The 26,338-nt window shown below is 42.8% G+C and overlaps 2 protein-coding genes across 5 annotated transcripts in view; one reads left to right on the top strand and one right to left on the bottom strand.

Annotated features, from left to right (window-relative positions):
* Nucleotides 1-125: 125 nt before the first annotated feature.
* RNF214 (ring finger protein 214) lies at nucleotides 126-18,278 on the bottom strand. Of its 3 annotated transcripts, XM_027857491.1 has the most exons (16): nucleotides 18,220-18,278; nucleotides 16,154-16,292; nucleotides 14,655-15,198; nucleotides 13,881-13,940; nucleotides 11,202-11,342; nucleotides 10,835-10,974; nucleotides 5,032-5,100; nucleotides 4,005-4,101; nucleotides 3,796-3,884; nucleotides 3,317-3,407; nucleotides 2,565-2,663; nucleotides 2,019-2,395; nucleotides 1,760-1,892; nucleotides 1,454-1,561; nucleotides 1,062-1,157; nucleotides 126-381 (listed from the first exon to the last, which is right to left on the bottom strand). In XM_027857491.1, the coding sequence occupies exons 2-16, from the start codon at nucleotides 16,258-16,260 to the stop codon at nucleotides 316-318; spliced, it is 2,217 nt and encodes a 738-aa protein (XP_027713292.1). In that variant the 5' UTR covers nucleotides 16,261-16,292; nucleotides 18,220-18,278; the 3' UTR covers nucleotides 126-315. The 3 variants fall into 3 exon arrangements, with proteins under 3 accessions (XP_027713292.1, XP_027713293.1, XP_027713294.1); XM_027857492.1 differs by lacking the exon at nucleotides 5,032-5,100; XM_027857493.1 differs by lacking the exons at nucleotides 10,835-10,974; nucleotides 11,202-11,342; nucleotides 13,881-13,940; nucleotides 14,655-15,198.
* Nucleotides 18,279-18,880: 602 nt separating this feature from the next.
* The window catches only part of PCSK7 (proprotein convertase subtilisin/kexin type 7), a 36,539-nt gene continuing 29,081 nt past the window's right edge, over nucleotides 18,881-26,338 (top strand). For both annotated transcript variants that reach the window (XM_027857490.1, XM_027857489.1), the window contains exons 1-4: nucleotides 18,881-18,958; nucleotides 23,278-23,448; nucleotides 23,979-24,476; nucleotides 25,431-25,565. In XM_027857490.1, coding sequence (XP_027713291.1) covers nucleotides 23,991-24,476; nucleotides 25,431-25,565 — 621 coding nt within the window. In that variant the 5' untranslated portion in view covers nucleotides 18,881-18,958; nucleotides 23,278-23,448; nucleotides 23,979-23,990. The remainder of the gene's footprint in view (nucleotides 18,959-23,277; nucleotides 23,449-23,978; nucleotides 24,477-25,430; nucleotides 25,566-26,338) is intronic.

The raw sequence follows: 26,338 nt of genomic DNA, 5'->3' as shown, positions 1-26,338 counted from the left end.
TCTGTTATACTGTATTTGAAAATAACTCTGGGCAAGAATACCATCATGTCAATGCTACAGTGCATACTATTTTTCCTATGACTTGTACCATCAAGGGAAACCGCAAGACCAGGGGGAACGGAAAATTCTGCATAATATACATACTTTCATTTATGAATGTTTGCATACAGACTTTCTATACACACATTACCTATATAATAAAAATGTACATGGCATGAGTACACACTGCTGTATAAATATAGAGCTCTAGAATCTTGAACCCTCTCCTTCCTGTTCATATCTGTCTCTCCTCTTCTTCCTTTCCAGCCAGGTCCATCACTTGAGAGTTGGACAAAAGGGACAAGTGTCATTTGTGTTGGTCTGAGCCCAGAATTTGATACACTGGAAAGGAGAAAGAGAAGCCTCAAGGTTAAGAGTCATTTGCTATTGGGGGGGAGGGGAGGGGGAGCAAGAGGAGCAGGCACAGTGCCACTGAGGCTTGAGATGACTAGCAATAAAGAATATGGGACCAAAAGTTCTGACAGTGTGAGTAGAGTCCCTGGGATATGCCCAGAAAGACCGGCTCTGGAGCAAAGAAGTAGGTCTTCATACTGAATTCCTACAGTCTGAGAGTGCTGCTGATGTATACCTAATATAATTTGCTCCATACCATGATCCCTTCACGTGCAGAAAGGGGTTCTCTTCATTTCCAACACTCTTCCCCTCACAGTCTAGGACCGTCACCTCCCCCCTTTGTGGGAAAGAAATACATTTTATCCTGATGTTCCCACAAGCCAAGCAGGTTTAAGTATTCCTGCTTCTGCCTAGTGATGTAGTGAGAATGAGGAACAACTGGATTGCCAGAGGAAATCTTGTTTTAAGTAACTTTCAACCCATCTCATTAATGCAGTTATAAGACTGGGATCGGGTTTTCATTCCACTCCTCCCATCTAAGGCTCCTCAGCAAAACAAACCCAGGCTAAACTTAGGGCAAGGACCCACATTGTTGTACAGTTAGTGGCTATACCAGCCAGCTGGGTAAAAGAAAGTAAAGAAGGGATTAAAAAGGATATAGTATCTACCTCCTTGTGCAACACATGGGCACAGGCCATTGGGTGGAGCTCACTGGGCTGAACAAGCTTCTGGCACATTAGACACAGCTTGCAGGTAGATGGAGCCTACAAGGCAAACAACGCATGCTTTATAGAGGCAATTCTATGTCCTGAGACCATTCTTTCCCTCTGTGCCCATGATCCCACATCCATACCCTCTCACCAAAATAGTTCAGTTGGCCTCTCTTCCCTAAAACCAAACCTTTTCCAATACTACACCCCATACAGACCCCTGCCTGGATCTCCTTTTCATTTTCCCAGTTCCAACTCAGGTCCGAAGGCAAGAATGCTTTATGTTTTTCTCCATCTCCCAACCCACTAAACTTGCCTATATCCTAGCTTTCAAGGAAATAAATTCTTACATGTGAAGGCCTCCCAGGATAAGACACCTGAGCAGAGGGCAGGAACATGGGAGTGTTTATCTGAGCCAAGGGAGCAGGAAACAAGGGAGCTCGGATCCGACCAAGGGGCTGTAGGCAAAAAATAAAAATTAGAAACAGGGAAGTTTTTAGTAAACTAAGCATTTTTGGAAAAGGAGCCACCAACATTTTTCAGACTAGCAAAATAAAACAGCAGATTATGCATCCCCAGGAACAATACCTCTTCCCTCCTACATGCTTTGTACAAACTTTCTGGGACTGAGCTCTCCCCTAAGGAGCCAGCCTTACCTGAGCACTCGCTGCCAAGCGCTCCTGTTCTGCTAATCGTGCGGCCACCAGCTGGATCAGCTCCTCCATCGTTAGTCCCGCCATGGTGGTTCGTGCTGTCTTGATCTGCTGAAGGATGTTGGTCATCTGCGCCCTAAGGAGGGAGAGGATTGCAGGGATGAAGATGTCATTCCCTATCTGTGGGGACTCCGTGGGTCTTCCTCTTGTACCTGTACCCCAACATATCTTTCAGGTTATTAATCCTTTTTAAGAAACTTACTTGTTGCATTGTGGAAACCGAGCCAGCAGCTTCTCCAGGATCTTTTCTAGTTTGTCCACTGGCTGGGGTCGGTGAGATTCAGTGGGAGCCTTAACACCACCCAAGCCTGGTGGAGGTGGGAGGGAGGTAGCAGGGGACACATGTGGACCATGGGGGCCAACAAGAGAAGCCAAGCCAGGACTGTTTCTCCCATGGGTGACAGGTAGAGGTGGGGAGGGCTGGTTGGGCCTTGAGATAGCAGGGTTCAGCATTGGGAAGGATAGGGCACGAGGGTCTGCACTGGGCATGACCATGGGCATGGTAACCTGCCCAATGGAGAAAGGCATCCGAGGAGCCAGGGAAGGATTAGGTGAAAACACCTGAAGCATGAAGTCTGTCTGCAGAGTGGGAGAGAGAACAAAAAAGAATATTTAGGAAATGGCAGCAGAAATCACTGAGTAACTATTAAATTGAACAGAGATGGTCCCAGTAGCTTCACAAATATAACTGTGAGACAGAGACTTAGCCACCATAGAGAGGGAGCTTCCCCACTGACAAGTTACTCACCTCTGAAGGGGGTGGGGGCAGAGTAGGGGTAGGGATCTGTGGAAGACTACTCAACTTTGCCCCATTCCTCACCAGCTGGATATGGTTATTAAATTGGTCCTAGAAAAGAGAGATTAAGAAATTACCTGGCAGCAGAAAACTGAAAGAGGCATGTTAGCCTCATTCTGGATAAGGAAGGTGATGGGAACAGGGTAGAAAAATCCTGAAACAAAAATAGAACAGGTTGTTTCTCAAAGTAGTGAGCTTCCTGTGACTGAAAGTGTCTAAATAGCAGTTAGGTGGCATAGTGGAGAGATTGCTGGACTTGGAGTCAGCAAAGACCTTGGTTCAGACACTTACTAACTGTGACCCTGGAGAAGTCATTTAATCTTGGCTCAGATTCCTCATCTGTAAAATGGGGATGATAATAATATCACTTAACTCTCAGCGCTATTGTGAGGATAAAATATTTGTAAAGAGCTTTGCAAATTTTAAAGTGTTTTTAAATGATGACTACTATGATTATTATCATTCCTATCATAACAAAAGATAAAGGACTATCTGTCAAGAATGATATAGAAAAGATACTATACTAGGTGGCTTTCTGGACTAGACAGGCATCCAGGTCCCTTTCAAATATCAGAACACATAATTCTGTGAAACTTCAACACTACTCTTGTGTATATGTGTGTACATCAATGCAACTGGCCATAAACTGCCCACACTATAGAAACTCTTATCTGTCTGGGTCAGCAGCTTTACATTAGGCTCACCCGGACATTCTCCTTCATCATCCGAACTCCATTCAATCTTGTCTCCCACTCCTGCTTGGAACGGATTGTTTCCAATGTTGGAGGTGTTGACCTTTCCAAAAAGCAACAGGAATTTACAGTTAGAGAAAGAAGCTGACCTCGCTCTTTAAGATAACAAAACAAACATCTGAGTTCTGAGTTCCTTGCCCCACTGTAAATCATGTGTTTTCTAGTTCTACATTCAAAGTAAGAGCTTCCCAACAAAGGAAGAAAGATTTTCTGCCTCACACTATTCTACATGGGTCCTCCAAATGCCTGGGCAGCAGGTGACCATCAGAAGTAAATCATCAGAAACTTAAGCCTACCTATTTGGGAAGCTCAATGCACAACTGCAAATTACAGTATTAAAAGTCTGACAGTATAGAACTAGACTCAGGAGTGCAGGATTTCGTCAAGTAAAGGTATAAACTTGAGTTCCAGGCCCCAGGGAAGTGGCTCACTTGATATAGGTCAGGTGCAGCTCTGCCTCCTTTTCTGCTTCTTCCAGCTTTAATACCAGCAGCTCTTTCCGGCTTTCTAGTGATAAGATCTAAAGAAACCATGAAAAGGCTTATTAACTTGCATCATGGGGCTATCTTTGGACAGACAAGCAGACGCTTATAGATGTCCACACCAACACTGGTTTCCAGAGACATCAGCCCCTCCCTACCTCAGCTTTCCAGGCTCGTTCAGTTTCCTCCATGATGTTCCGATTGATCTCACCATCCTGATTCTTGAGCTTGTCTAGCTCCATCTCCCATAGCTCCCTAAGGACAAAAAAAAAAAGGACAAGATTGATGGGGTACAGGTTTGATGGGGGCAGCGAAGCAAAAATTAGACCCAAAGCTGGTCCAAGATAAAGTTAGAAGGTAAGCCTAAATGATAGAGCCTTACTATAAAGCAAGTGAACTGTTTTAGAGAGATGATGCTTAAAGTACTCTAAGACTGTGACATGGTCCTACATATGAAATTCCAGGAAGAACAAAACACACAGTGCCTTACTGGCTCCACTTGCTAAGGGCTGTATTTAGGAGGCAGAGCCATCAAAAGAAGTCCAACAGTGCCCCAAATTTAAATAAGCTAAAGTTAGGAAGACTCAAATTTATTACGGAGTCTCTCATGGCTCCCAACTTGCTTCACCTGTGGAAACTGACATGTAGGATTACGTGCAGCAGCACACAACGCCACTACTAATCCTATATCCCAAGGCAATCAAAGAGGAAAAAGTCCCATGAGTACAAAAATATTTATAGAAGCTCTTTTTGTGATAGTAAAGAACTGAAAACTAAGGGAGGTGTGTACACTAACACTTACCTGTCAGGCAGCAACTGCTTACCTGCTACCAGATATTGGCTATTTTATTTTTACCACCCCATTTTCCTAGCTATTATGAAGATGGCTATGCACCACTATCCCCATCTATCTTCCATTCCCTTTATCTTCCTCCCTCCTTGTTGCATATAGATGGTGGCACACTTATATAGGACTGAAGGCACTAATGATGAATGGGTCCAAAAAGGGTATCTTCCTGTATCATATTTGACTCAAAGCAGGATTATGGCTGCGAGTAACAAGATTACTCAGACCACAGGAGAAGAAAGTGAGGTGAACATTTAAATTACATTAAATGATTTTTATTTTTTTAAAGGTAAAGATGGGGAAAGGGATAAAAATGATCTTAAGAGAAATAGTCCTACTTTTCCTCAGCCTGTTCTGCGATTAGAGAAACAATTTTATTCTCCTTCTCCTCCTGATTTTCCAGTAACCTGCATGTGTGAGAGAGAGAGAGACCAATTCACTTCCTGAAGTTTCTGCAGCCTTTTCCTCTTTCACACATTCCTGCTTTTGCCCAAATCCCTCATCTCCCATTCTGTCTTTTTCAGGGACTACTCAAAGATTTGCCTGGGAAGTTAGTCATTCTGCTGATAGCTGAGGTTGACTTGAGAGACTTGGCTAGTTAGAGAGCTGGCTGTCCCCTCTGTCCTTTGCCACTCCATAGGTAGTCCTTCCATGGAGGTTTACTCTCTAGAACAGAGTGATCTTTCTCAGCTGAGGATCTACAGTGCAACAGTTCTACTTCCTTCCCCTGCTAGACTCTCTACTACTCAAATACTAGGGGAAAACCAGTAGGTGCCATCAGAATTCTCTCACACATAAAACTTAAGGATAGGTCAGAGAAGCAGTCCCTCTAATCCATGACTTTTTCTGATAATGGCACCATATTTTACAGAAGTATAGACTGGCACGTAGATTTAGGCATTGAAGGGAATTTTGAGGTTATCTAGTACAACATGATATGGCTTCTTTCTATGATGTCCTCAAAAGCACCCCAAACATCTCCTGGGGTTTTTGCATTGTCTTTGTATCCTCTGAGCCTAAGCACAATACCTAGCACATAGCAGGCACTTAATAAATGTTTACTGAATACAAGGGGGGGTTGGTTAGAGAGATCAAGTCCAACCCTTCCATTTTACAAACAAGCAAACTGAAACCCAACGAGTGTAAGTAATTTGTTCAAGACCACACAGGTTTTAAGTAGTAGAGCCAAAATTTGAATCCATGTCTTGTGACTCTATATCTAATACTCTTTTCACTAAGTCTTACTGCCTCTCATCTAGCAAAAATCTATCACCCAAAGTATCATGCTATTACTTCAGTCAGTCAATCAACAAGCATTTATTAAATTTATTGTTTAATGAATTTATTAAACATTTACTGTGTGTCAGAGGCAGCTAGGTGGTACAGTGGTTAGAGTGCGAGGTGAAGAGTCAGGAAAACCTAAGCTGAAATCCAGCCTCAGACATTTGCTAGTTATATGACTCTGGGCAAGTCACAACTGTCTATCTCAATTTCCTCAACTGTAAATGAGGATGAGAATAGCACCTACCTCTCATAGTTGTTAAGAGGCTCAAATGAGATGTTTGTAAAGCATGTAGCAGAGTGCCTAGCACATAGTAGGTGCTTAATTAATGCTTATTCCCTCCCTCTTCCTTTCCCACTATGTTTAGGCTCAGGATATACAATGCCTTCACACTATTATAATTAGAAAAATCCTTTCTGCTTCATACCAATGGGAAAAATCTGCCAACATAAATAAAGGAAGTAGTTTCTTTGAATCATTAGGATTACTAATGGTTCAAATGTTCAGGACCTATACATGTTCCTTAAGTCTGGCTTGCTTGTTCGATATTCTAATAATAGTGCTACAATTTTTTAAAAATCCCTAGAACATCTTTCTTAAAGAAACTTTACAAGATACAAAAATAATCATACTCTGTGACCTAATAATTCCATCATTTGAAATATACTCTGGAAGTATTATCAAAATCAAAATGAAAAACCCAATGTTCAAGTATTTGCGATTGCAAAAAACTAGATGCAGCCTAAACATCCATCAATAGGAGAATGGTTAAATAAACTGTGGAACACTCATGTAAAGGAATACTGAAATGCAATTAAGACTATAAGTATAAGGAATAGAAAGAAATCTAGAAAGACTTTTTAAATAATGTAAACTGAAAAAAAGCAAAACCAGAAGAACAGAGTATACACTAATATGACCATATAAAATGAATACAAATATGAACAAAGAATCCTTATGGGGACTTAGACTCAGAGTATATGTTTTTTATGCATTATAGTAATTTAAACATAAATCGTTACCCAGGGAAGTTTAATTTTTTTTGCAGTCACTCAATACTAAATTATGAAACTTTTTTTAAAAAGGAATTTTACATATATCCTTACCACATTTTTATTAGGTCAAGTAATGGAGAATAGATGTTAATATGATTTGTGTTATTCTCAACAGTGAGTCAGGAGCCAGGACTAGGACCTAGATCTGCTTTCTCAATCGACTTTAATTATCAATACTTTACTTTAGACTCCTCTGCCTTTAATATGCATAGGTTTCTTCTATCTTAAAAAAAAAAAAAACCACCTCACACGACCCTGATGTCCTCCTAAGGTAACTATACTATTTCTCATCTTCCTTCTGTCAAACTTTCCAAATGAATGGCTCATATCTGCTGCCTCCATTTACTTATTACCCATTCACTCCTTAACCTCTGTGTAATATGGCTTCCATCTTATTATTCCACTAAAATTGTACACTTGATGTCACCCACAGTCTTCTTCCTGTCTCTACTGTCCTTGACTTCTCAGCAACCATTTGCCACTCTTAGCCACCATCTTCTTGACACTCACCTTCCTTAGCCAATATGACACTGCTCTACTCTCCTTTTCTCAGTTAACTATTACTTCTCTCTTTTCCATCCCCTAACTTATGCAAGCATTCCCCAAAGCGTATCTCTCCCTCCTCTTTCCCCTCACCCACCCCAAGAGATGGAAGGGACCAGACATCATCTAGCCTAACCCTCACGTTTTACAGATGAGGAAACAAGCACAGAAAGATTACATGACTTAGCAAGAAGAACTGGAATCTGAAGCCAGGTCTTCTGAAAGTCCAATTGTTTTCACTGCACTGCACACTTGGACATTACACTGTCACCTCAAACTTAACATGTCAAAACCCAAACCACATTATCCCACAAACTGATTACCCCTCCTGACTTCTCAATTTCCAACAACAGTATTCCCAATCACTCACATTCAGAATCTTAGGACTCTCATTTTTAGCTCTGTTCTTGTCCTTGCTTCCTGCATCTAATGAGGCACCAAACTCTATTATTTCTTCATAAAGTCTCTCCCCTACTTCTCATTCCTATTGCTACAACCCTAGCTCAGGCTGTTATCACCTCACTTAATTACATTAATCCAATTTATCCTATACACACACACACACACACACACAGCTGCCAGATTAATCTTCCTAAAATACCACTTCCATTACGTTACTCCTTTGCCCAATAATTTCCAATGGCTCCTCATTACTAAAAAGATAAAGTTCACAGACTAAGGTCTTCCAAAACCTGGCCCCAATCTATCCTTCCAGTCTTGTACTCTACTACCTCCCTACATGAATCCTACTCCAACCAACCCAGTCATCGTTTATTGTACCTCAAATATACTGAGCCTATGTTTCTACCCAAACCATTTCTCTGACCAGAAATTCCTTTTCCTCTCCCCTTATCCAAATCCCACCCATCTTTCTTCCCAGGTGTACCTCAAATCTTACCTCTTCCACAAATCACTCTTTGATTTCACTAACCTAAAGAGGTTCTTCCTTCCTCTGAATTCCTTTGGCAGAATTTATCCATACCACTTATTAGAAAAAATTATATGATTCTTTATATTGTTAGTTAACTTTTCACATACGGATTGCTCCCCAATAAGACAATTAATTCCATAAAAGGAAGGACCCTGGTCTTATACTTTCTTGCATTTCCCACTATTTTGTACCTAATAAGCCTTAATTTCTTGATAAGCCTTTAATTTCCATATGTTAACCTGAAAATATACTAGCTAAAGAGAAGAGAAGCAGGTGAGTTCCCAAGGAGGCCTTAACCATCATTCATTTTCTACTCAGGAGAAACCGACTTTTCCAAAATTATTTATACAAAATTACATCCCAGATCATCTGGTAAGGTAGTACTTCCACCTATAAAATACAACAGCATCCCTACCTAAGCACTGAATTTGGTATCAGAAAACCTGATTTCAGATCCCTGATCTACTACTTCCTAATTATGTGGGCAAGTCACTTAACCTGAGTTGCAGTTTCTTCATATAGGATGAAGAAATGAGGACAATAATAACTGTATTACCTACCTGACAAGACTGTGGTTAGGACCAAATAAGAAAATTATGTAAAGTGCTTTATAAACAATCTATTATCACTCTAATATGCATCAAGAACAAAGAATGCAGCATGAAAGCAAAATGAATTTTGATTGGCATTGCAGTATTTTTGCTACTCATCCTGAGTTACAGAGAGGAACATGGATCAATTGATGGGTCATTCAAAATACAAGTTCAGCATCTCACACAGAGAAAACGCTATTCATTGCCTTTCTCAGGGTTTCATTGTCAAAGTCAGGAAGCTTGGAATGTAGCCCTATCCCAAGGACAATGTGGTGGTGGCCTCACCTTTCTGATGCTAGCAATAACCTTGAAGGATCCAACCTAGGAAGCAACTCAAGCCAGAAACTGCCCCCAGAGTAGGCAGCCACAAGATACTCTCTATGCCAACTAGAAAGGTTTTCCAAAGGAAATGCAGATACATGACAAAATTCAGTGTTTCTCCTGTTTGGGAGGATGTATGTATATCCATTTCAGATGTATTTACTTGGTACCTTACTCCAAAAAGTTTAAAGAACTTTACAGGTTTCTTTTTAATATTATCCATCCTCAAAATATCCATTTGAGATAGGAAAGGGACAATGCCATGATTCCTATTTAGGAGGAATGAGCATCAAGAAATTAAGGTGTTTGTTCAGGGCCCCCCAAAAAGTATTTCTTGGATGTAGCTCTTTAGTCACTCAACAAATATCTGGCAGCATTCTAGGAACACACCCTCTAACAAGGTACTACGGAGTACAACAAAGAGTAGGACATGGTCTATAACCTTAAGAAATTTAACTCTCCACGAAGAGACAAAATATAAATACATCAAAGGTTAACTAGCAATAAAAGGAAGGGAAAAGAACCGCTATGGCGGTCCAGAAGAGAGTATAGCCATGGTGGACTAATTTGAGTGGGGAAAGCTTCACAGAAAGGTGGTCCCTGAGGACGGGTCTTGTCAGGTAATTAAGATCTGCACAGGCAAAAGAGGAGGGAGAAGAAAGTTCCAGACAAAAGAAACAGTATGAGTAAAAGTCAAGAATCAATAACACACAAGGCATATTGGGGACCATAACATTTCTTAAAATCAAAAAAATGGCTACATTTGGGAATAGCAATCTAGAGTCTCATACCCATAGTTCACACAAATGAAGACAATCCCTACACACAAACTATACTGCTAATAGGATGAATTAACATGCAGAACAAAGACTTTATTTTTTCATTTGAGAAAAAGAACTCCAAATTTAACAGAAATGAGGAACATGTTATAGTAGCACTTAGGAAAAATTCCACTGAAAAACCAAGTGAAACCTCCAACACTGTAATAAGCAGCAAAAATTTTAATTATATGTATAATTACGCGAAATACTGTGAAAACCAGTCACCATAAAAAAGACAGCACTAACTGAAAGAATTTATGTCAAATGCCAAGTCTCTCACAGGATATTTAATCAACCTCATAAAATCATAGAATCCTGGAGCTGGAACCGACCTCAAAGCTCACTCAATCTGACCCCGAGCCGAAGGCACATATCCACTATACAACAAACCTGACAAGTGGTTATTCAGCCTCTGTTTAAATATCCTCAGTTACTCCTCTTCTTAACTTATTGGTGTAACATACCTCTGTTACTGACTTAGAAACCAGTAAGACCATAAGTGGCACCAGCTCTTTGGTGTATTTATAACATTGGAAAGGTCAACAGGTCTGCAGATCCCATAGGGTTTTCCATTATTCTTAATAGAATGTATTACCTTCTGTTCTTCTCACAGAGCTTCTCAATTTCAGCTTTCAGGTCCTGCTCCTTCTGAAGAAACTCCTTCTTTTCCTTCTCTATCTTCTTCTTTGTTTCCTGTCGCTTGATGGTCACATCCTGGATGGCCTTTAATATCTCCTAAGGTTTTAACAATCATACAATACAGGAGGTAACTTTTTGACGTTTGGCTCAAAGGTTATCTCCACTCAACACAAATATGTGAGAGAAGAGAGCAGCCAGAAAGAACACTCCAAAAAGGTTTTAAGTGTTTTGCTAAGGTATCTATACTTCTCCTCATTTCCACTGAGAGAAAAATAAAAGCAAAGTCTGATCAGAGGCTAAAACAAGCCTACATGCTGGAATACCTGATGACTCTTCATCTCTTCTTCTCTGCGCTGCTGTAATTGCTTTAGCTGCACCTGAAGTTGATTCTCCACCTGCCTCTGCTTGTCCAATACTTCCTGGTACCGCTCCTTCAGCAGTGTCCTTTCTGTCATCATTTTATCCTGGCAGTGACCATAGGAGGAAAGGTGGTGGGGTTTTATATTATTTATTCACCAAATGAGGAAAGCTGACTTTCCAAAAGAGAAGACAAAATGTGCAACACCAAAGAACAAATAGCCTCAATTCAACTCTACAAGCATCTACTGAATGCCTACTATGTACTGAGCAAATACACTAAATGCTGAGGGCACAAAAACAAAAAACAATAGTTCCTGCCCTCAGGGAGCTTACATTCTAACCAAATATATCCCCTGAGAAGGAAGACTGGAGAGCCCTTCTGAGAACCACCAGGAAAGGGACAAAGAACTTGGGAATGATTCCTTTCTGTACTCCATTCTGTTGGATTGTCTAGAAAACTTTTCACAAAAGGAAAAATATACTCAATGAATGGTTAGGCATCCAAGTCTCTAAGAGTCCATGGCTCAGCTCTGCCAGTGCCTTCATGTCTCACCTCAACTTTTCTACCTTTATCAGCAAATCAAGGACAGCATTACTCACCTTTCAAGGAGGTTCTCCAGCTTTACTAAAGAGGTTCAAATTAATGGTTTCTGAAAACACTTGGTATAGGGTCACCACATAAAATTTAGACTCAAACTGCATTAACAATACATACTCAAACTGAGCTTGTTTGTTATGAAAGGAAAAGAACATAAGGCATGTTTAAAAGCTCTACGGGTGAAAGTGACTCATTAACAAAGCAAAAACAGCCTCTCCGAGAAAACATAACAGGCCAAGCTAATTATCTTGGGCTGAGGGATGAAATGGAACCAGGGTATCTCCAAACATGCAGGAATTCTACCTCTGGTAACTCTACTACCACCACCCAAGGAATCAAAAGTTTCTCTTCTTTAGGCTTTCCTTTTTACTTCTTTCTAGCTCACCTATCTCCATGGTTAGTCTTCAGCACAACAAAATCAGTTAGGGTGAAAGAAGCTATTTCACATAAATGTTATCACAGACAACTAAGTTACAGATAACAATAACTTACATTTATATCATAACTGAGGAATCACTTTCTGCACAACCACCACATGGACACAACCTCAGAACTAATCTGCCTTACCTTGCCATCACCTTGTGATAAGACCACATTTAACTGCCAGGTTGAACAGTTTACTCCTTTACCTTGCACCTTGACATCCTTTCTTGTCAAGCTCCACATCCACCCGAGTTTCAAGTTGAATCTATCCTTTTTTAATGCAATCAAACTCCCTAACACATCACCAAGCACTGCTTTATGATAAAAGTTCCTCTTCTCCAAGTTTTTTTTTTTCATCTAGCTAGGCAAATTCTCTACAGTGACTGTTTCCCATTTTCAAAACTTTCTACTACTTTTTCTAGTTAGCTCATGTCCTTGTTTCCATCTGCCCTCATAGCCAATTTCAACTTGCAAAAATCATTCCACTTTCTCATCCCAAACTACTTGCTTTTAGTCTTTGTGCCTGATCCCTACTTAGTTCACACATCTTGACCTAGAGGTTCTCTCTCTGGCCCCAAGATGGCCCCAAGATGTCCGAATTAATAGCCTTCTTTCATTACAACAAAGATACACTCAAATGAACGTATATTTGAGGGTTGGGGTTTTTGCCAAGCTCATAGCAACGTGATCACTAATGAAATATAGTACAAATGAATGCAATCTTTTTTCTAGTTTCAAAAAATCTATTACAAAAGCACAGGATGGAGACAACAGAAACTTAGGTGAAAAAAGACTGAAGAATTTCATGACTATAAACTCAATACAAACTAGGTCACATGGCTGGCATATGGCTATGTACTTAGCCTACATTACCAGAAGAATAATGCCCCAAACAAGATAGTATTTCCACTGCAGTCTACAATGATTAACCCACAACCAGAATGCCAGATTTCATTCTGGGCACCACATTTAAAGACTATGGTATACTAGAATGTATGCAGAGAAGGCCAATCAAATCATTTCTACATAGCTGTTTTCATATATTTCAAAGGCTACCATGTGGACAAGGAATTAGAATTCTGTTTAATACTAATAAAAGCTAACATTTATGTAGAACTTTGAGGCTGATGAGATACTTTGATCCTCACAATAACACTATGAGATTGGTGCTATTTTTATCTTCATTTTACAGATAAGGAAACTGGCACTGACAGAGAGATTAAGTGACTTGCCCAGGGTCACACAGCTAATAAGTATCTGAGGATTTGAACTAAGTTCTTCCTGATTCCAAGTCCAACATACTATCCTTCTGCCACTCAGCTGTCTCAAAAGTACTAGGCGAAAGGTACACACTGAAAATTCTCATCAAAACATAAGAAAAATCTTTTTAAAAATCCGAGCTGTTCAAAAGTAAAAGGGGCAGATATGTGAGATAGTTAACTTCCTACCAATGGAAACACTCAAGCAAAGAGACTGGATGACTACCTGTCAGAGATAATATAGAAGGAATTCCTGATCTAGATGAAAGGCTACACTAGAAGCTCTTAAAGGACCTTTCTAACTCTCTAAGATTCCATGACTGCTGATCAGCGAGCTTCATGATCACCATGCAAATACCTACCAAATTCTTTTCAATATCCTGATCTGTATTCACCTCCAAATCAGCAGTCTTGAAGTCAGTCTGCAAAGGGAAAAGTAATGACATTCAGAGCCGTTTGGAGACACTTCAAAGTAGTAAAACTGCTCCAAGACTGATATTCTTCCCTCCGTCACAGAGTGCCCCTGACACCCCTAAGGAGCCAACCCTTTGCTATTCCTTCTGTCAGTTATGGAGTAAGGGAGACAAAGTGGATACTGTAATAAACAATCATCCTTGAAAACAGCCTCAGCAAAGACCCAGCAATAGACTGAAAGATGAGTCTAAAAGCTGGAGATGATAACTGGGTTCACTAAAATCTATTCTGTCTATCACTAGACTGCTTCCTCCTCTGATAAAGCACTCTAGTTCCTAGAAGAACTAACACCACCAGGCAAGGCGCACTGTACTTCCTAAGATGTAGGTACAGATAAATAAGGATCTTTAGCACAAGGATAAACTGAGCAAATCTGCATCCTAAATGAGCAATGCTTACTAGGAGGGACGTAAAACTCCATACATGTCCATTAAACAGTGTGAAGAACTAATTCTAGGGCATAAAGTTGCTAATTACATCAATCTAAACACTGTTTACTTAACAAAAGGATGGAGCTATATAGAAGTAATGCTAGACATCTCTGGAACAGCAACCCACAAAGAATGCCACAGTACGTTTTCCATCAGGTTATGAGAAATTGTATCCCACCCTCAACAACATCCCCAAGTTCTGGTTTTGACATTTGAAACCTGACACTTGACCTGCACAGCAATGTTCTGAGAGAGCTTCAAGGATGAGCCATCCTGATCCACATCCTGACCAGCTCTGTCTCCTGAAACCCCATTCTCCCCATTTGGTGGAGGTGGATAATCCAGGCCTGTATCTTCGCTACCTTCCAGGGCGACAGAAGCTTGCAATTCCTCTTCTGAACAATGATTCACATGGCACTCTGCCTCATGAGGCAGAGAAGGTGGTTGCAGGTTATCCCCAGACTGTGTGTGTTCCTCTTCTCTTGCTACAATGGTCAACTCTTCCACATCAGATTGACAAGTGTCAGTCCCCAGGGACAAAGTCTGAATGTCTATGGAACCATTTCCAGGAAGATCAAGAGCTGTGGATTCTAAGTCGCATCCTAAAGTCGAATGGTCCTCTGTGCTTGGTAACATGTCACCTGCTGATGAACCAGGACTCGTTTTTGCATGTTCCAAACTAACATCTCTGCTATTCTCCTTGGTTATCACTTGGTCGCTAGATCCTATCAACAGAGACAAGCTCTTGTTTTCCTGCACAGATGTATCTCTTGGGCTGTTGAAAATACAAGTTAAAATTACTGTAGCTCCCCATAATTTTCTCTCATCACAATCTTGAAAAAGAATCTAATTTTAAATTCAATCCCATTAGCCCCATGCTACTACAGAGATTATTTTATTTATAATAGGAACTCAATAATCAGGAAATCCAGGTAGTTACATATTCTACTTTATAATGTGTTTCCATAGGTGAAATAAGATCTATTAACTTCATCTAATAATGAATTCATTCAACAAGCTGTAACTAACTATAATAAACACTATGAGAAAGACAGGAACTGTGGAAAAGGGATTATGGTTGACCTGAAAGGGCAGAACTAGGACCACCAGATAGAGATTATATGGAGGCTGATTTCAAGTCAGTTAACAATTAGAATTGTCTAAAAACGGAATGAGCGGGATATATGACAGGAGGTCTTCAAGTGGAGACTGAATGACCACTTGTTGAGGATGTTGTAGATGCGAATAATGACTTGGATAGAGGTTGGAACTAGATGATCTTTTCCATCCTCCAGCTCTGTAATTCTATGATTCTATTGCAAGCAGAAGAAGACGTCACTATCCACATGGAACTTAAGTTGAGACAACAAAACCTATACAATACATGAAACACTAAGAGAATATTAACAAAACAATAACATGAACTGGTATAAGCTAATAAACAGTATGATGTTTTTTACAGGTTAGGAAAATGCAAAGTTAAACCAGAGTGGGGCTAATGAGAGGTTTCCTGGAGGAGATGAATTAGCAGGAGGAATAAGATCAAAAGAAACTAAAAGAGGAAAATTCTTTCATTTCAGATTCAGTTTGACCATCTCACAAAGTATATGAATCTGTCCATTAAGACCAAGAATAGTCATCAGAAGAAAGAGCATTAAACCTTCCCAAGAATTCAGCAAACATTTTTAAGCACCCATTTGCAACTTTTCAACAACTACCCACACGATTACCTGAGACCATCAGGGAGACCTTCCTCTGTGTTAGAACCACAGGAGGCAGAAGCAGCTTCTTGAGAAGCGAGAGCAGAGGCCGAATCCCTGCTGAGCTCGGAAGCCATCGTGCTCTCTGCATTCAGAAACAAATCCCAGGCTGCAAGTATCAAAGCATTGAAACAAATTCATCTCTCCCGTTCAAAATGTTCACAAGTTAGAAATATCCCAGAGAAACAGGGGGAAAGAAGGGTTAATTCTAAAAGGCACTTCTATTTCAGAATATTATTAGTTACCAGATCAATTCCAGTGAATACCTAATCTTCAGTAGTTGTCATATTTATATCAAAAATATTGGTACTCTATACAGTAATTTTGCCAAACACATGTAAAAATGCATTATTAATTTAAACCAATGGCTCTCAAAGTATAGTCCCAGAGAACTACCCTCTCCTCTGTAGTCTACTGGATCAATTCTTTGTATTCAATATTATTAATAACTAAAATCCATTATTTTTCAATCTGAATTGAAATTAAATACTTATACATATATGTATCTTTATGTGCACATATATACTGTATAGTATTTACAAATAAAAATCATAGGTCTACATATGTATACATATACACATCACATTACATATAGTTTACAAGCATATATTATATATACATACCCATGCATATGTAAAAGATATGACAGTTACATGTGTCATATGGATGTGTAAATATGTAAGCATGATTACTTTATCTTATCAAAAATGTTTCCATCTCTCAATTAATTTCAGGGAGGTGTTTTTGTTTTGGGGGGATTTTTTTTTTTTTTTTTGCAATTTCAAATAGCATGGAGTAGTATTAGAGACACTTAAGATTCTCGAATTACCACAACATATCAGAGGCTACTGTAGCATGAAAATAATAAAGGAAATAAACATTTATATAGCACCTACTATGTATCAGGCACTGGTGCTAAGCACTTTTAACAAATAACTCAAATGAGAAAGCAAGTAACAACACCTCCAAAGAGATGTGTGGGAATCACAGGCAAGAAAAGCATCTATCTAGCTCTTCCTTTATCCCACAGATTCAGTTACCTCTGAGACAACAAATAAGGAAATAATATAATTTTAGGGACAAGTAAGTTTTTGTTTTGTTTTGACAAAGGCATTTGGGCCTCCCTGGTTACTGATGAGAAAGGCTTATAAGCATAACTCTAAGGGTTAGAGATCTATGTTCTACTCTCATTTGTCACTGATTTGCTCTGGGATGCTCTATGCCTCAGCTTCCCTTACTATACAAGTGAGAGTATCATCTGTTCCCAAGGGAGCACTTCTTTGAGCTCCTGGCCAAAAGCCAAAGGATAACTCACCAGGATTAAGATTATCGCTAGAAAAGAGACAGAGCATCCACATACAAAAGAGTTTGGGGTGAGGTAAACCTGAGGACCCCCTCAGTTGGTCCAGGAAGACACAGAACCCAAGTAAAACAAACTGGGAGAGTGGAAAGGGAGAGGGAGGGGGAGGTGACCTACAAGCACTTGGGGCAGGAGGGTGCAGCACCTGGGGACCGGGTATGGGGCATGGGGCAGGTTTGCATGCCCCGCCCCTCCCCACCCTTTGGAATGTGTCCCCAAGGGGAGAGGCTGCAGGAGGTGGGGTGCACAGGGAAGGAGACAAAGGAAGGTGATGGAACACTGCAAGCACAGCCCCAAGGCTAAAGCGAGTCTGCCCACCCAGCTCCCCCCATTCACGTCCCGTCCCCCCCACCCACTGTCCACTGCCCACGACGTGCAAAGCGCCCCACCACAGTCCCGGGCCAGGCCCTCCCCCGGAGCGTCCATCCCGGTCCAGGCCCCCACCGCCCAGGTTCGGCCTCCTCCCGGCCCCCCGGGCTAGGCCCCCTCCGGCCCCGTCACAACCCCTCCCGCCCCACCCGAGCGCCCCCTCCCCACCGCGCGCCCTCCCCCCAGCCCCGCTTCCCACCGCGCGCTGTCTCCCAGAGCCGGCCGCGCGGCCACGGGGACGGGGCGGGGTTGGCGAGGGGGAAACGGGAGAAGGTCTGGGGTCTGGGGCTGGGGGCCAGGGACGCACCTGAGCGGGTGGAGCGCGCGGCCGGGGGGAGGGGGGGAGGGGGGGTCCCGACGAAGGGGGAGGGGGAGGGGTTGGGAGCCGGGCCGCGCGCGGCACCTCCCACTTCCGGCGGCAGGGAGCGGAGGGGGCGAGACCCCAGGAGGAGAGGGGAGAAGAGAGGCCCGCCGTCTAGAAGAGAGCGCCGCGCCTCCCCCGACGGCGCCCCCTGCCGGTCACAGCCGGGAGCCTAGCAAGCGAACTAGGAGTACCTGAACCCTACGGAGTCTGGAGAGGGGACGTCCCCATGCTTGGAATTAAGATAATCCTTTTTACAAGAGGCGCCAAGACGGCGGGGAAAAGGGGAGAAGAGGAGGAAATAATATTTTTATATGGCGCCCACTATGGCCATGCACTGCGCTAAGCACTTTTTTTTAATAAATATTCTCTCACTTGATAATGAGATAATTTCTTCTTAAAAAACAAAAAAGGAAGAGACATTCTAATAAAGGAAGGACTCTTAGGAGTCCCCAAGAAAACAGCGGAACTTTGTCCATGCCTGCTAAAACTGAAGAAAGAAACACCAACCCCTCCCCCGCCACCGCTCACGCCTGCCCAGCCTCTTCCTCCCCCGCCCCCTCCCACAGGATCGATGTGTGATTGGCTGCTCCTCCATAGCCGGAAGTGACGATATTGTCACCAGCTGCCCCAGCTCTGTGGAAGCTTGGAGTTTCCGCGGCACCCTGAGGCCGCTGCTGGTCAGGTACAGCGGGGGAGTGGAAGGTGGGGGGTGTAGGTGAGAAGGGCTTGGGACAGCCGAGGCGCCGGGGGAAGGAGACGAGTAGGGACCTCTGGGGGGGGGCGAGGTGACTGGACCCCCGAGGACTCGAAGTTCCTAAGGTTGGAGGTGCGAGAAGTGACTGAGCGTGGGACAAACCGCGTGGGTAGGGGGCGGGGGCGGAGGCACGCGCGCGCTCTGCGGGGGGGGGGGGCCAGGAGCACTCACCGGTGCTCCCCCAGCGGTAGAGGCAGGGGCACTGGAGCCCGGATCCCTGGACCCTGTCCTTGTTTGAGTGCAGTTGTTTCCTCTTCTCCCTTAGCCTCTAAGGGTGAGGCCTGACGGCCTGAAGGAGGAAGTGAAGTGGGTTGGGATCTGTTTGCAGAAGTCCAGAAAGCTGGTGCTCTGACCATGAACCCCGTCGACCTCTCCCACGTGACCTCAGGGCTAAATTTTTGCTTTAAACTCAACAGACATTGGTTAAACACCTAGTGTGTTGAGGTGACTGGAGAAAACCAAACAAAACAGCTCCTGGTTTCAAAGAACCCAACATCGTGCAATCTGTACACAAATAATTATAAACCCCCCCCCCCCCCCCCCCCCCCCCCCGCCTTTGAGCTGTTTCTCTTCTAAGACGCTTCAGATCTTTTGAGTTCCCAGTTCTGTTGGAGAAGCCTAATGGGATCTAGTCCTGCTTCGGCTCGCCTCACTACCTATCCCATAATAGCTTAATAGCCAATCATGTGCCTTTCTTGTGCCAGCTGTTCTTGTACCTGAGTTGAATTTCTTACTCAGTTGTGTAGCTCTTTCCCCCATCTTACCTGGGACAGGGGTCTCTCTGATTGGTGAGCTTTCACTTTATCTTATTAGGAACCAATCCTCCACATCACTTCCCAGCCAGCTCTCCTTGATGTAAGTTCCTTGAAGAAAGGGACTGTGTTGGTTGCTTGTATTTGCATTCCCACATTTAACACATTTAGTAAGCACTTTAGTAGATGCTTTATCCATGTAGCTCTACCCTATGTCCACTTGTCAGTCAATCGGTGAGCATTTATTAAGTGCCAGCTATGTTCCAGGTACTGTGCTAAAGCCTGGGGATACAAAGAAAGGCAAAAGACAGTCTCTACTCTCAAGGAACTCACAATCTAATGGGGAAGACAACACATAAAAAGCTGAAAAGGTAGGGGGAAGGTGCCAGAGAGAGGACAGAATGAAGTCCTAAGGCCACGTGGCCACTATTCTTTTGGCACCTCTGCAGACTAAAGTGTTCCATTCAGGAACACCCAAACCAGTTAGGCATTTCTTCATGAGCTATTGGCAGTGATCTTTAAAAAATTATAGAAAAGTAGAGGAATCTTGAAGGATACAGAAGATGAGATGAGCTAACGTCATCTCCATTTTCTTTTTTTGGGGGGGGGCCCCCTAAGCAATGGGATTAAGTGACTTGCCCAGGGTCACACAGCTAGTAAGTGTCAAGTGTGTAAGGCCAGATTTGAATTCAGGTCCCCCTGACTCCAGGGCCGGTGCTCTATCCACTTCGCCACCCAACTGCCCCTGTTATCTCCATTTTCAAAAAACGGAAGAGAGTAGTCTTTAGTCTAGAGGCTGGTGAGCTTGCTTTTGATTTCTTATAAAATTCTAGAACACATTAAAGAGGGGATTTGTGACCATTTGCAAAGGGAAGTGGCTATCACTAAGAGTTATCATCACTTCACCAAAAACAAATCATAACACGTTAATTTCACTTCCTTTTTTGATAGGGTTACTAGATAGGTACGTTAAGAGAATGGTATAAATATAGTATGCTTGGATTTCAGCAAAGTCTCATGCTCACCTTGTAGAACAAGATAGAGAAATATGGCTAAATACTTGTTTAGGTGGATTTAGGACTGGTTGAATGACTCCAGCTAAAATGCCATTACTATCTCAGAATCTACTTGGAGGGAGATATCTCAGGGAGTGCTGCAGGTGTCTGACCTTGGCACAATACTGTTTAACATTTTTAGCAATGACTTGGATGAAGATGCATGTCACATTTCTCAGATTTGCAGATGATATGACTATCAAGGATAGTTAACATAGGAGGGCAGAGTTATCCAAAGTTATCCAAAAAAAGGACTAGATAGGGTACAGCAATGGCTTGTTTCTATGATGAAGAATTTTAATTGTGTTAAATGTAAAGTGGTACACTTGAGTTCAAAGAATTAAAAATACAAGGAGAGGATGAGAGAGGTGTCCCTCTGAACAGTTCTTCATATGAAAAGGGTTGAGAGGTTTTAGTGGACCTAGAGTTCAATATGAAGCAACCGTGTTACATACTCATTACTTCTTTGCTACTTTGATGTTATATGATAGCCAAAAAAGCCAGTGCTATTCTAGGTTGCATTAAAAGAGGCCTGGAGTAGTGACAGTCCCCCATTCTCTGCCTTGGTCAGACCACATTTTGAGTACGGCGTGTAGTTCTCGGAACTACCTTTTAGGAAAGATATTGACAAGCTAGAGTGTGTTCAGAAAAGGATGACTGAAAGGAGCTGGATAGTTAGGGGACTGAAGATCTTACTACATGAAGATCAGTTGAAGAAAGTGGATATATTAGGCTGAAGATTAGAAAAACTGAGGCATGGTAACTATCCTTGAATATTACAAAGATCTGTCATGTGGAAGAAAAATTAGGCTTGTTGTGCTTGCCACCAACGCCCATACCAAGTGCAGATCTAAGAGCAAAGGTGGAAACTGCAAAAATAGCAGATTTCATTTAAGATAAGGGGGGAAAATTTCCTAATATTTAAAGCTGGCCAAACACGGAATGAACTGCCTAGGGTAGTGCTAAGTTCCCTTTCTTATGAAATCTTCAAGGAGAGAATGGGTGACATCTTGTCAGAAATACTGTAGTGAGGATTCTTTTCGGGTAGGGTTTGACTAAACAGTTCTTACCCTTCTAATTCTCAGATTCTTTCACTAAATGTGTGGTGAAGCACTGGTACCACTGGCTTTTTGCCAGATTGGGAAGAGGTTAAGGAAACCTTGGCAAAACCTTCCCCAGGGCCTTTCTGTTGGCTCTAAGGAAGAAGTATGTTATGGTGATCAGTATAACGAACAGGACTTTCGAGTTGTGATCCTGGCCTGGCCTTATGGTGCCAGTTGCTTCTCCAATCTGAGTTTCATCTTAGCTCCCTGGAAATGAGACCAGTCAGCAGCTTTGAAAATGACTCTAGTGGAGAATTAAGTCGAATCTATAAGAATACGAGTCATTCCCCAATTGATAAGTGGTCAAAGGATATGAACAGGCAGTTCTCAGATGAAGAAATTAAAGGCATCTATAGTGATATGAAAAAATGCTCTAAGTTACTATTGATTAGAAAAATGCAAATCAAAACAGCTCTGAGGTATCACATCACAACTATCAGATTGGCCAACATGACAAAACAGAAAAATGATAAATATTGGAGAAGATGTGGAAAAATTGGAGCACTAATGCATTGTTGGTGGAGTTGCGAAATGATCCAACCATTTTGGAGAGCAGTCTGAAACTATGCCCAAAGGGCTATAAAAATGTACATACCCTTTGACCCAGCAATAGCACTTCTAGGGCTATATCCTAGAGAGATCATACAAATGGGAAAAGGAACTACATGTACAAAAATATAGCAGCTCTTTTTGTGGTGGCAAAGAATTGGAAATTGAGAGGATGCCCATCAATTGGGGAATGGCTGAACAAGTTGTAGTATATGAATGTAATGGAATACTATTCTGCTATAACAAATGATGAACAGGCTGACTTCAGAAAAACCTGGAAAGACTTGTATGGTCTCATACTGAGTGAAATGAGCAAAACCAGGAGAACATTGTACACAGTAACAGCCCACGTTGTGCGATGACTAATATTGATAAACTTAACCCTTCTCAGAAGTGGAAGGATCTAAGATATCTCCAAAGGCCTCATGTTGGAAAATGCTATCCACAGCCAAAGAAAGAACTATGGAGTTTGAATGCAGATCGAATCATACTATTTGCTTTTTTTTTTCTTCTATTGTGTTTTGTTTCCTCTTTCTGGTGGTTCCTCCTATTGGTTCTAGTTCTTACTTGTAACATCACTAATGTGAAAATGTTTAATAGGAATATATATGTAAAGCCTATATCAGATTGTACACCATCATGGGGAGGGAGAGGGAGAAAAATTTAAAACTCATAAGCTTATGGAAGTGATTGTTGATCATTCAAAATAAATTAATTAAAAATGAAAAAAAAAGAAAAGAAAATGACTTTAGTACTTCTTGCTTACCTCTGCTTATCTCCACCTCTAGGATTCAGGGAGGACACAGCAGGATACCAAGATCCTGCTGCTGCCCACAGATATGCAACCAGAGCCCTGAATCTCCATTGCCCACAGAAAAAGTGATGCTGCTTCTGTTCTGGCACGAGATGAGCCTGATGTGGCCAACTTACCCAGGAGTGCAGCCCCACAAGGAGACCAGGTGGGAACCAGGTGCTCTTCCTAATAGAAAGAGCAGGAGCCATCAGAGTGACTTACAGTGGGTTTAGCTGAGAGAATTGAACAGAAGCCTGCTTCCATGCCTTATCTCCCCCGCCCCCCCCCACCAACATCCAAGAGAAGGGAAGAGCCAGGGTGGGATTTCCTTTAAATAGCAATCAGGTATTTTTCTAGTGATTGACTTTTTGCAGTTCAGATTGGGAGAATGGAGTGGGAAAAAATAACATTGTGTCTGACAATGGTATAGAAACTTGCCTAGTAGCCTAACATCATGGGGATTTTCCCAGCGTACTTAGGAGAAGTCATCCAACTCGTGTTGGACCTAACCTGACCCCCATACTCCTGTATGGATCCTTTGGTCAGGACTAGGTGTATGTGAGAGTAAAGGACCAGAAATATCCTTATATATTTGAGAGGATATTGCTAGCCATGAGTCCTCCACCACCTTTCTCCTCTCAGACTATTCTAGACAGCAGCTCTCCCCTGTCTCTGATGCGTTTGTTCTGTCTGCAGCCTGCCGCTCTGATGCCGAAGGGGAGGCAGAAAGTGCAACCATGGAGTGCTGCCCTGGAGCCCTCCCTGAGCCTGCCTGCCTGCCTCTGGCTGGCAGTAACTGGCTTCTTCTTGTTGGTTCCATTGGTCATGGCCCTAGAACTAACAGAGACAGTTGGGCCTGAGGCCCAGGGTCCTAGGGGGCTGAGCTGGGCTGTACTCCTGGACAGGATGGAGGGTGAGGGCAAGGAAGAGAGTGAGGAGCAACAGGCAAACACTCTGGCCCAGGCTGCAGGGCTGCTGAATGCCGGACGCATTGGGGAACTTCAGGGGCACTATCTCTTCATCCAGCCCCCTGGCCACATTGGGGTCCAGCAGGAAGAAGCTGCCCGACAGCAGGCTGAGGCAGTGTTGTCTGGGCATGAAGCTGTGCGCTGGCATTCAGAGCAGCGGTTATTGAAGCGTGCCAAACGCAGTGTGCTCTTCAATGACCCCAAGTACCCACAGCAATGGCATCTGGTGAGTTTAGCCCTTTCCTGCTGTCCACTTTGTATAGGTACCCTCCAGGTATTGACAGAGAGTTCTTGCTTTTTATAAGTGGACTGTTCTGTGGATTTGCCTGAGGCCATGGAGGGAGGGAGCCTGCACACGGTTCAAGGACGTGTGGGGGCCAGGGACAGAGAGGTGAGAACGGGAGGAGGAACACAGGGGCCAAGGCCAGCTACATGTGGGGGCAGGGAACAGACATGCAGTGCCTGAGAGGGGACAGACAGAAGTCAGACTGGTGGGGCCAGAGGGATGGGTGGAGCTTGCAGAGGTCTCAAGCCCTGCCCCCTATTAGGTGCTAGTGGTGGTAACAAGGTGATCTCTCCTTCTGTCCGTTCTGCTTTTACTTTGAGGGGATTTTTTTGGGTGGGGTGGTGGGTGGTAGGAGGCCACAGAGTGCTGAGCTGAGGGACAGGAGGGGAGGGAGAGATCACAGTATTGTACAGGAAAGTTAACATTGATTTTTTTTTTTGAATGGGATTTCTTTCAGAATTCGCATAATGCAAATTCACATAAAGCAGAACTGTTTATACCTTTAGTTGATAAGACCATCTTACCGATACTCAGTTGCCTGTGTTGCTCCAGAGAGTATTCAGTGACTTGGAGCCAAAGCTGTTCTTATGGGTTAGAGAGAATTATGTTTCTCTGGTTTGCCCATTCTTCTGCTCACTTCCTTTAATCCAGCTAAATCGGGTAACACTAAACTTTTCGGGAAACTTGTTCTTTGACAAAATCCACACTTGCTGTACCTTCTTTTAGACCTTCCTGGAAGCTTTCTCTGACGTTTGAGTTGGTATGAGTGGCAGACTGGGCAGCATCTTCCCTTACCCCTTTTCCCCACATCCACAGTGAGCTATTGAACATTGTTGTCTTGTTACTGAATCCTTGTGCCTTGGAAACAGCCTGTGACTCAGCCTCTTCCCACAGAATAATCGGCGAATCCGAGGCAGAGACATCAACGTTACAGGGGTTTGGGAGCGTAATGTGACAGGACGAGGGGTGACTGTCGTGGTGGTGGACGATGGGGTGGAGCACACCATCCGGGACATTGAACCTAATTATGTGAGTGTTCTTGAGTTTCATGGTCACCACATTTCATGTTCCATCACTTCTCCCTCATTCCGCCCAGAGGAATCCTCTCAACCACTTATACCTTAAAGGCCCCTGGAAGCTGGAATGATGTTCTTAGCTTCTTTCCTTGCCCCAAGTTGCTCTAAGTTGGCACAGGTTCAACTTAAAGAGTAACTCCCAACCATTGTTAAGGGAAAGCCAACTCAACACATCCTGGTTCCTGGTCCTCTCTGCTGCAGCAAGTAGGGAACATCACTACAGGCTCTCTCTCTCTCTCTAGTACTTAATGTGCTTACTTGGTAAGGGAGAGTGTCCTCTTACCAAAAACCTATCCTTTAGGTAGTCTCACCACTAACCAAAGGATGCTTAAATACTTTTCATTCCTCCCTATATCAGGAAGGTAGACAGTCATGTGGAAGAGACAAGAGCATAAAGTGCCACTCAGGAGCCCAGACTTAGTTGTGCCTACCTTGTTCCCATGCTCTAATCCTAGCACAGAGTTCGCTTTAGTTGGCAGTACCTGAGAAATCCTCCAGTCCAAACTTTGCTCATTACTGTAGAGAAAACAAGCCCAGAGGTGCCAGGTGAGCTTATTAACCCAAAAGTAGACAGTGCCTAACTTTTCCTTCTTTCTGAGCTGAGTGAACTATGCCCTGCCACAAAGCTTTAGTGGGAAATGATCAGTGCATTCTGTGTTCTTTGCCCCTCTGCCTGAAACCACTGGCTCATTAATCCATTCCTCCTCTGCCACCAGCTAGTGAGTA

Source organism: Vombatus ursinus, unplaced genomic scaffold (assembly GCF_900497805.2).
Source record: "Vombatus ursinus unplaced genomic scaffold, bare-nosed wombat genome assembly UNPS02012156.1, whole genome shotgun sequence".
NCBI lineage: Eukaryota > Metazoa > Chordata > Mammalia > Diprotodontia > Vombatidae > Vombatus > Vombatus ursinus.
The sequence above is the reverse complement of the archived record's forward strand: the minus strand, read 5'-3'. Positions and strand labels throughout refer to the sequence as shown.

Excerpts from the sequence above, each read along its gene's own strand:
- RNF214 (XM_027857491.1), bottom strand. The coding sequence starts at position 16,260 with ATGGCTTCCGAGCTCAGCAGGGATTCGGCCTCTGCTCTCGCTTCTCAA. Across the intron at positions 1,893-2,018 it reads CGGTTTCCACAATGCAACAA|GGCGCAGATGACCAACATCC; the intron begins GTAAGTTTCTTA and ends CTCCCTCCTTAG. Across the intron at positions 382-1,061 it reads CCCATGTGTTGCACAAGGAG|TGTATCAAATTCTGGGCTCA; the intron begins GTAGATACTATA and ends TCTCCTTTCCAG.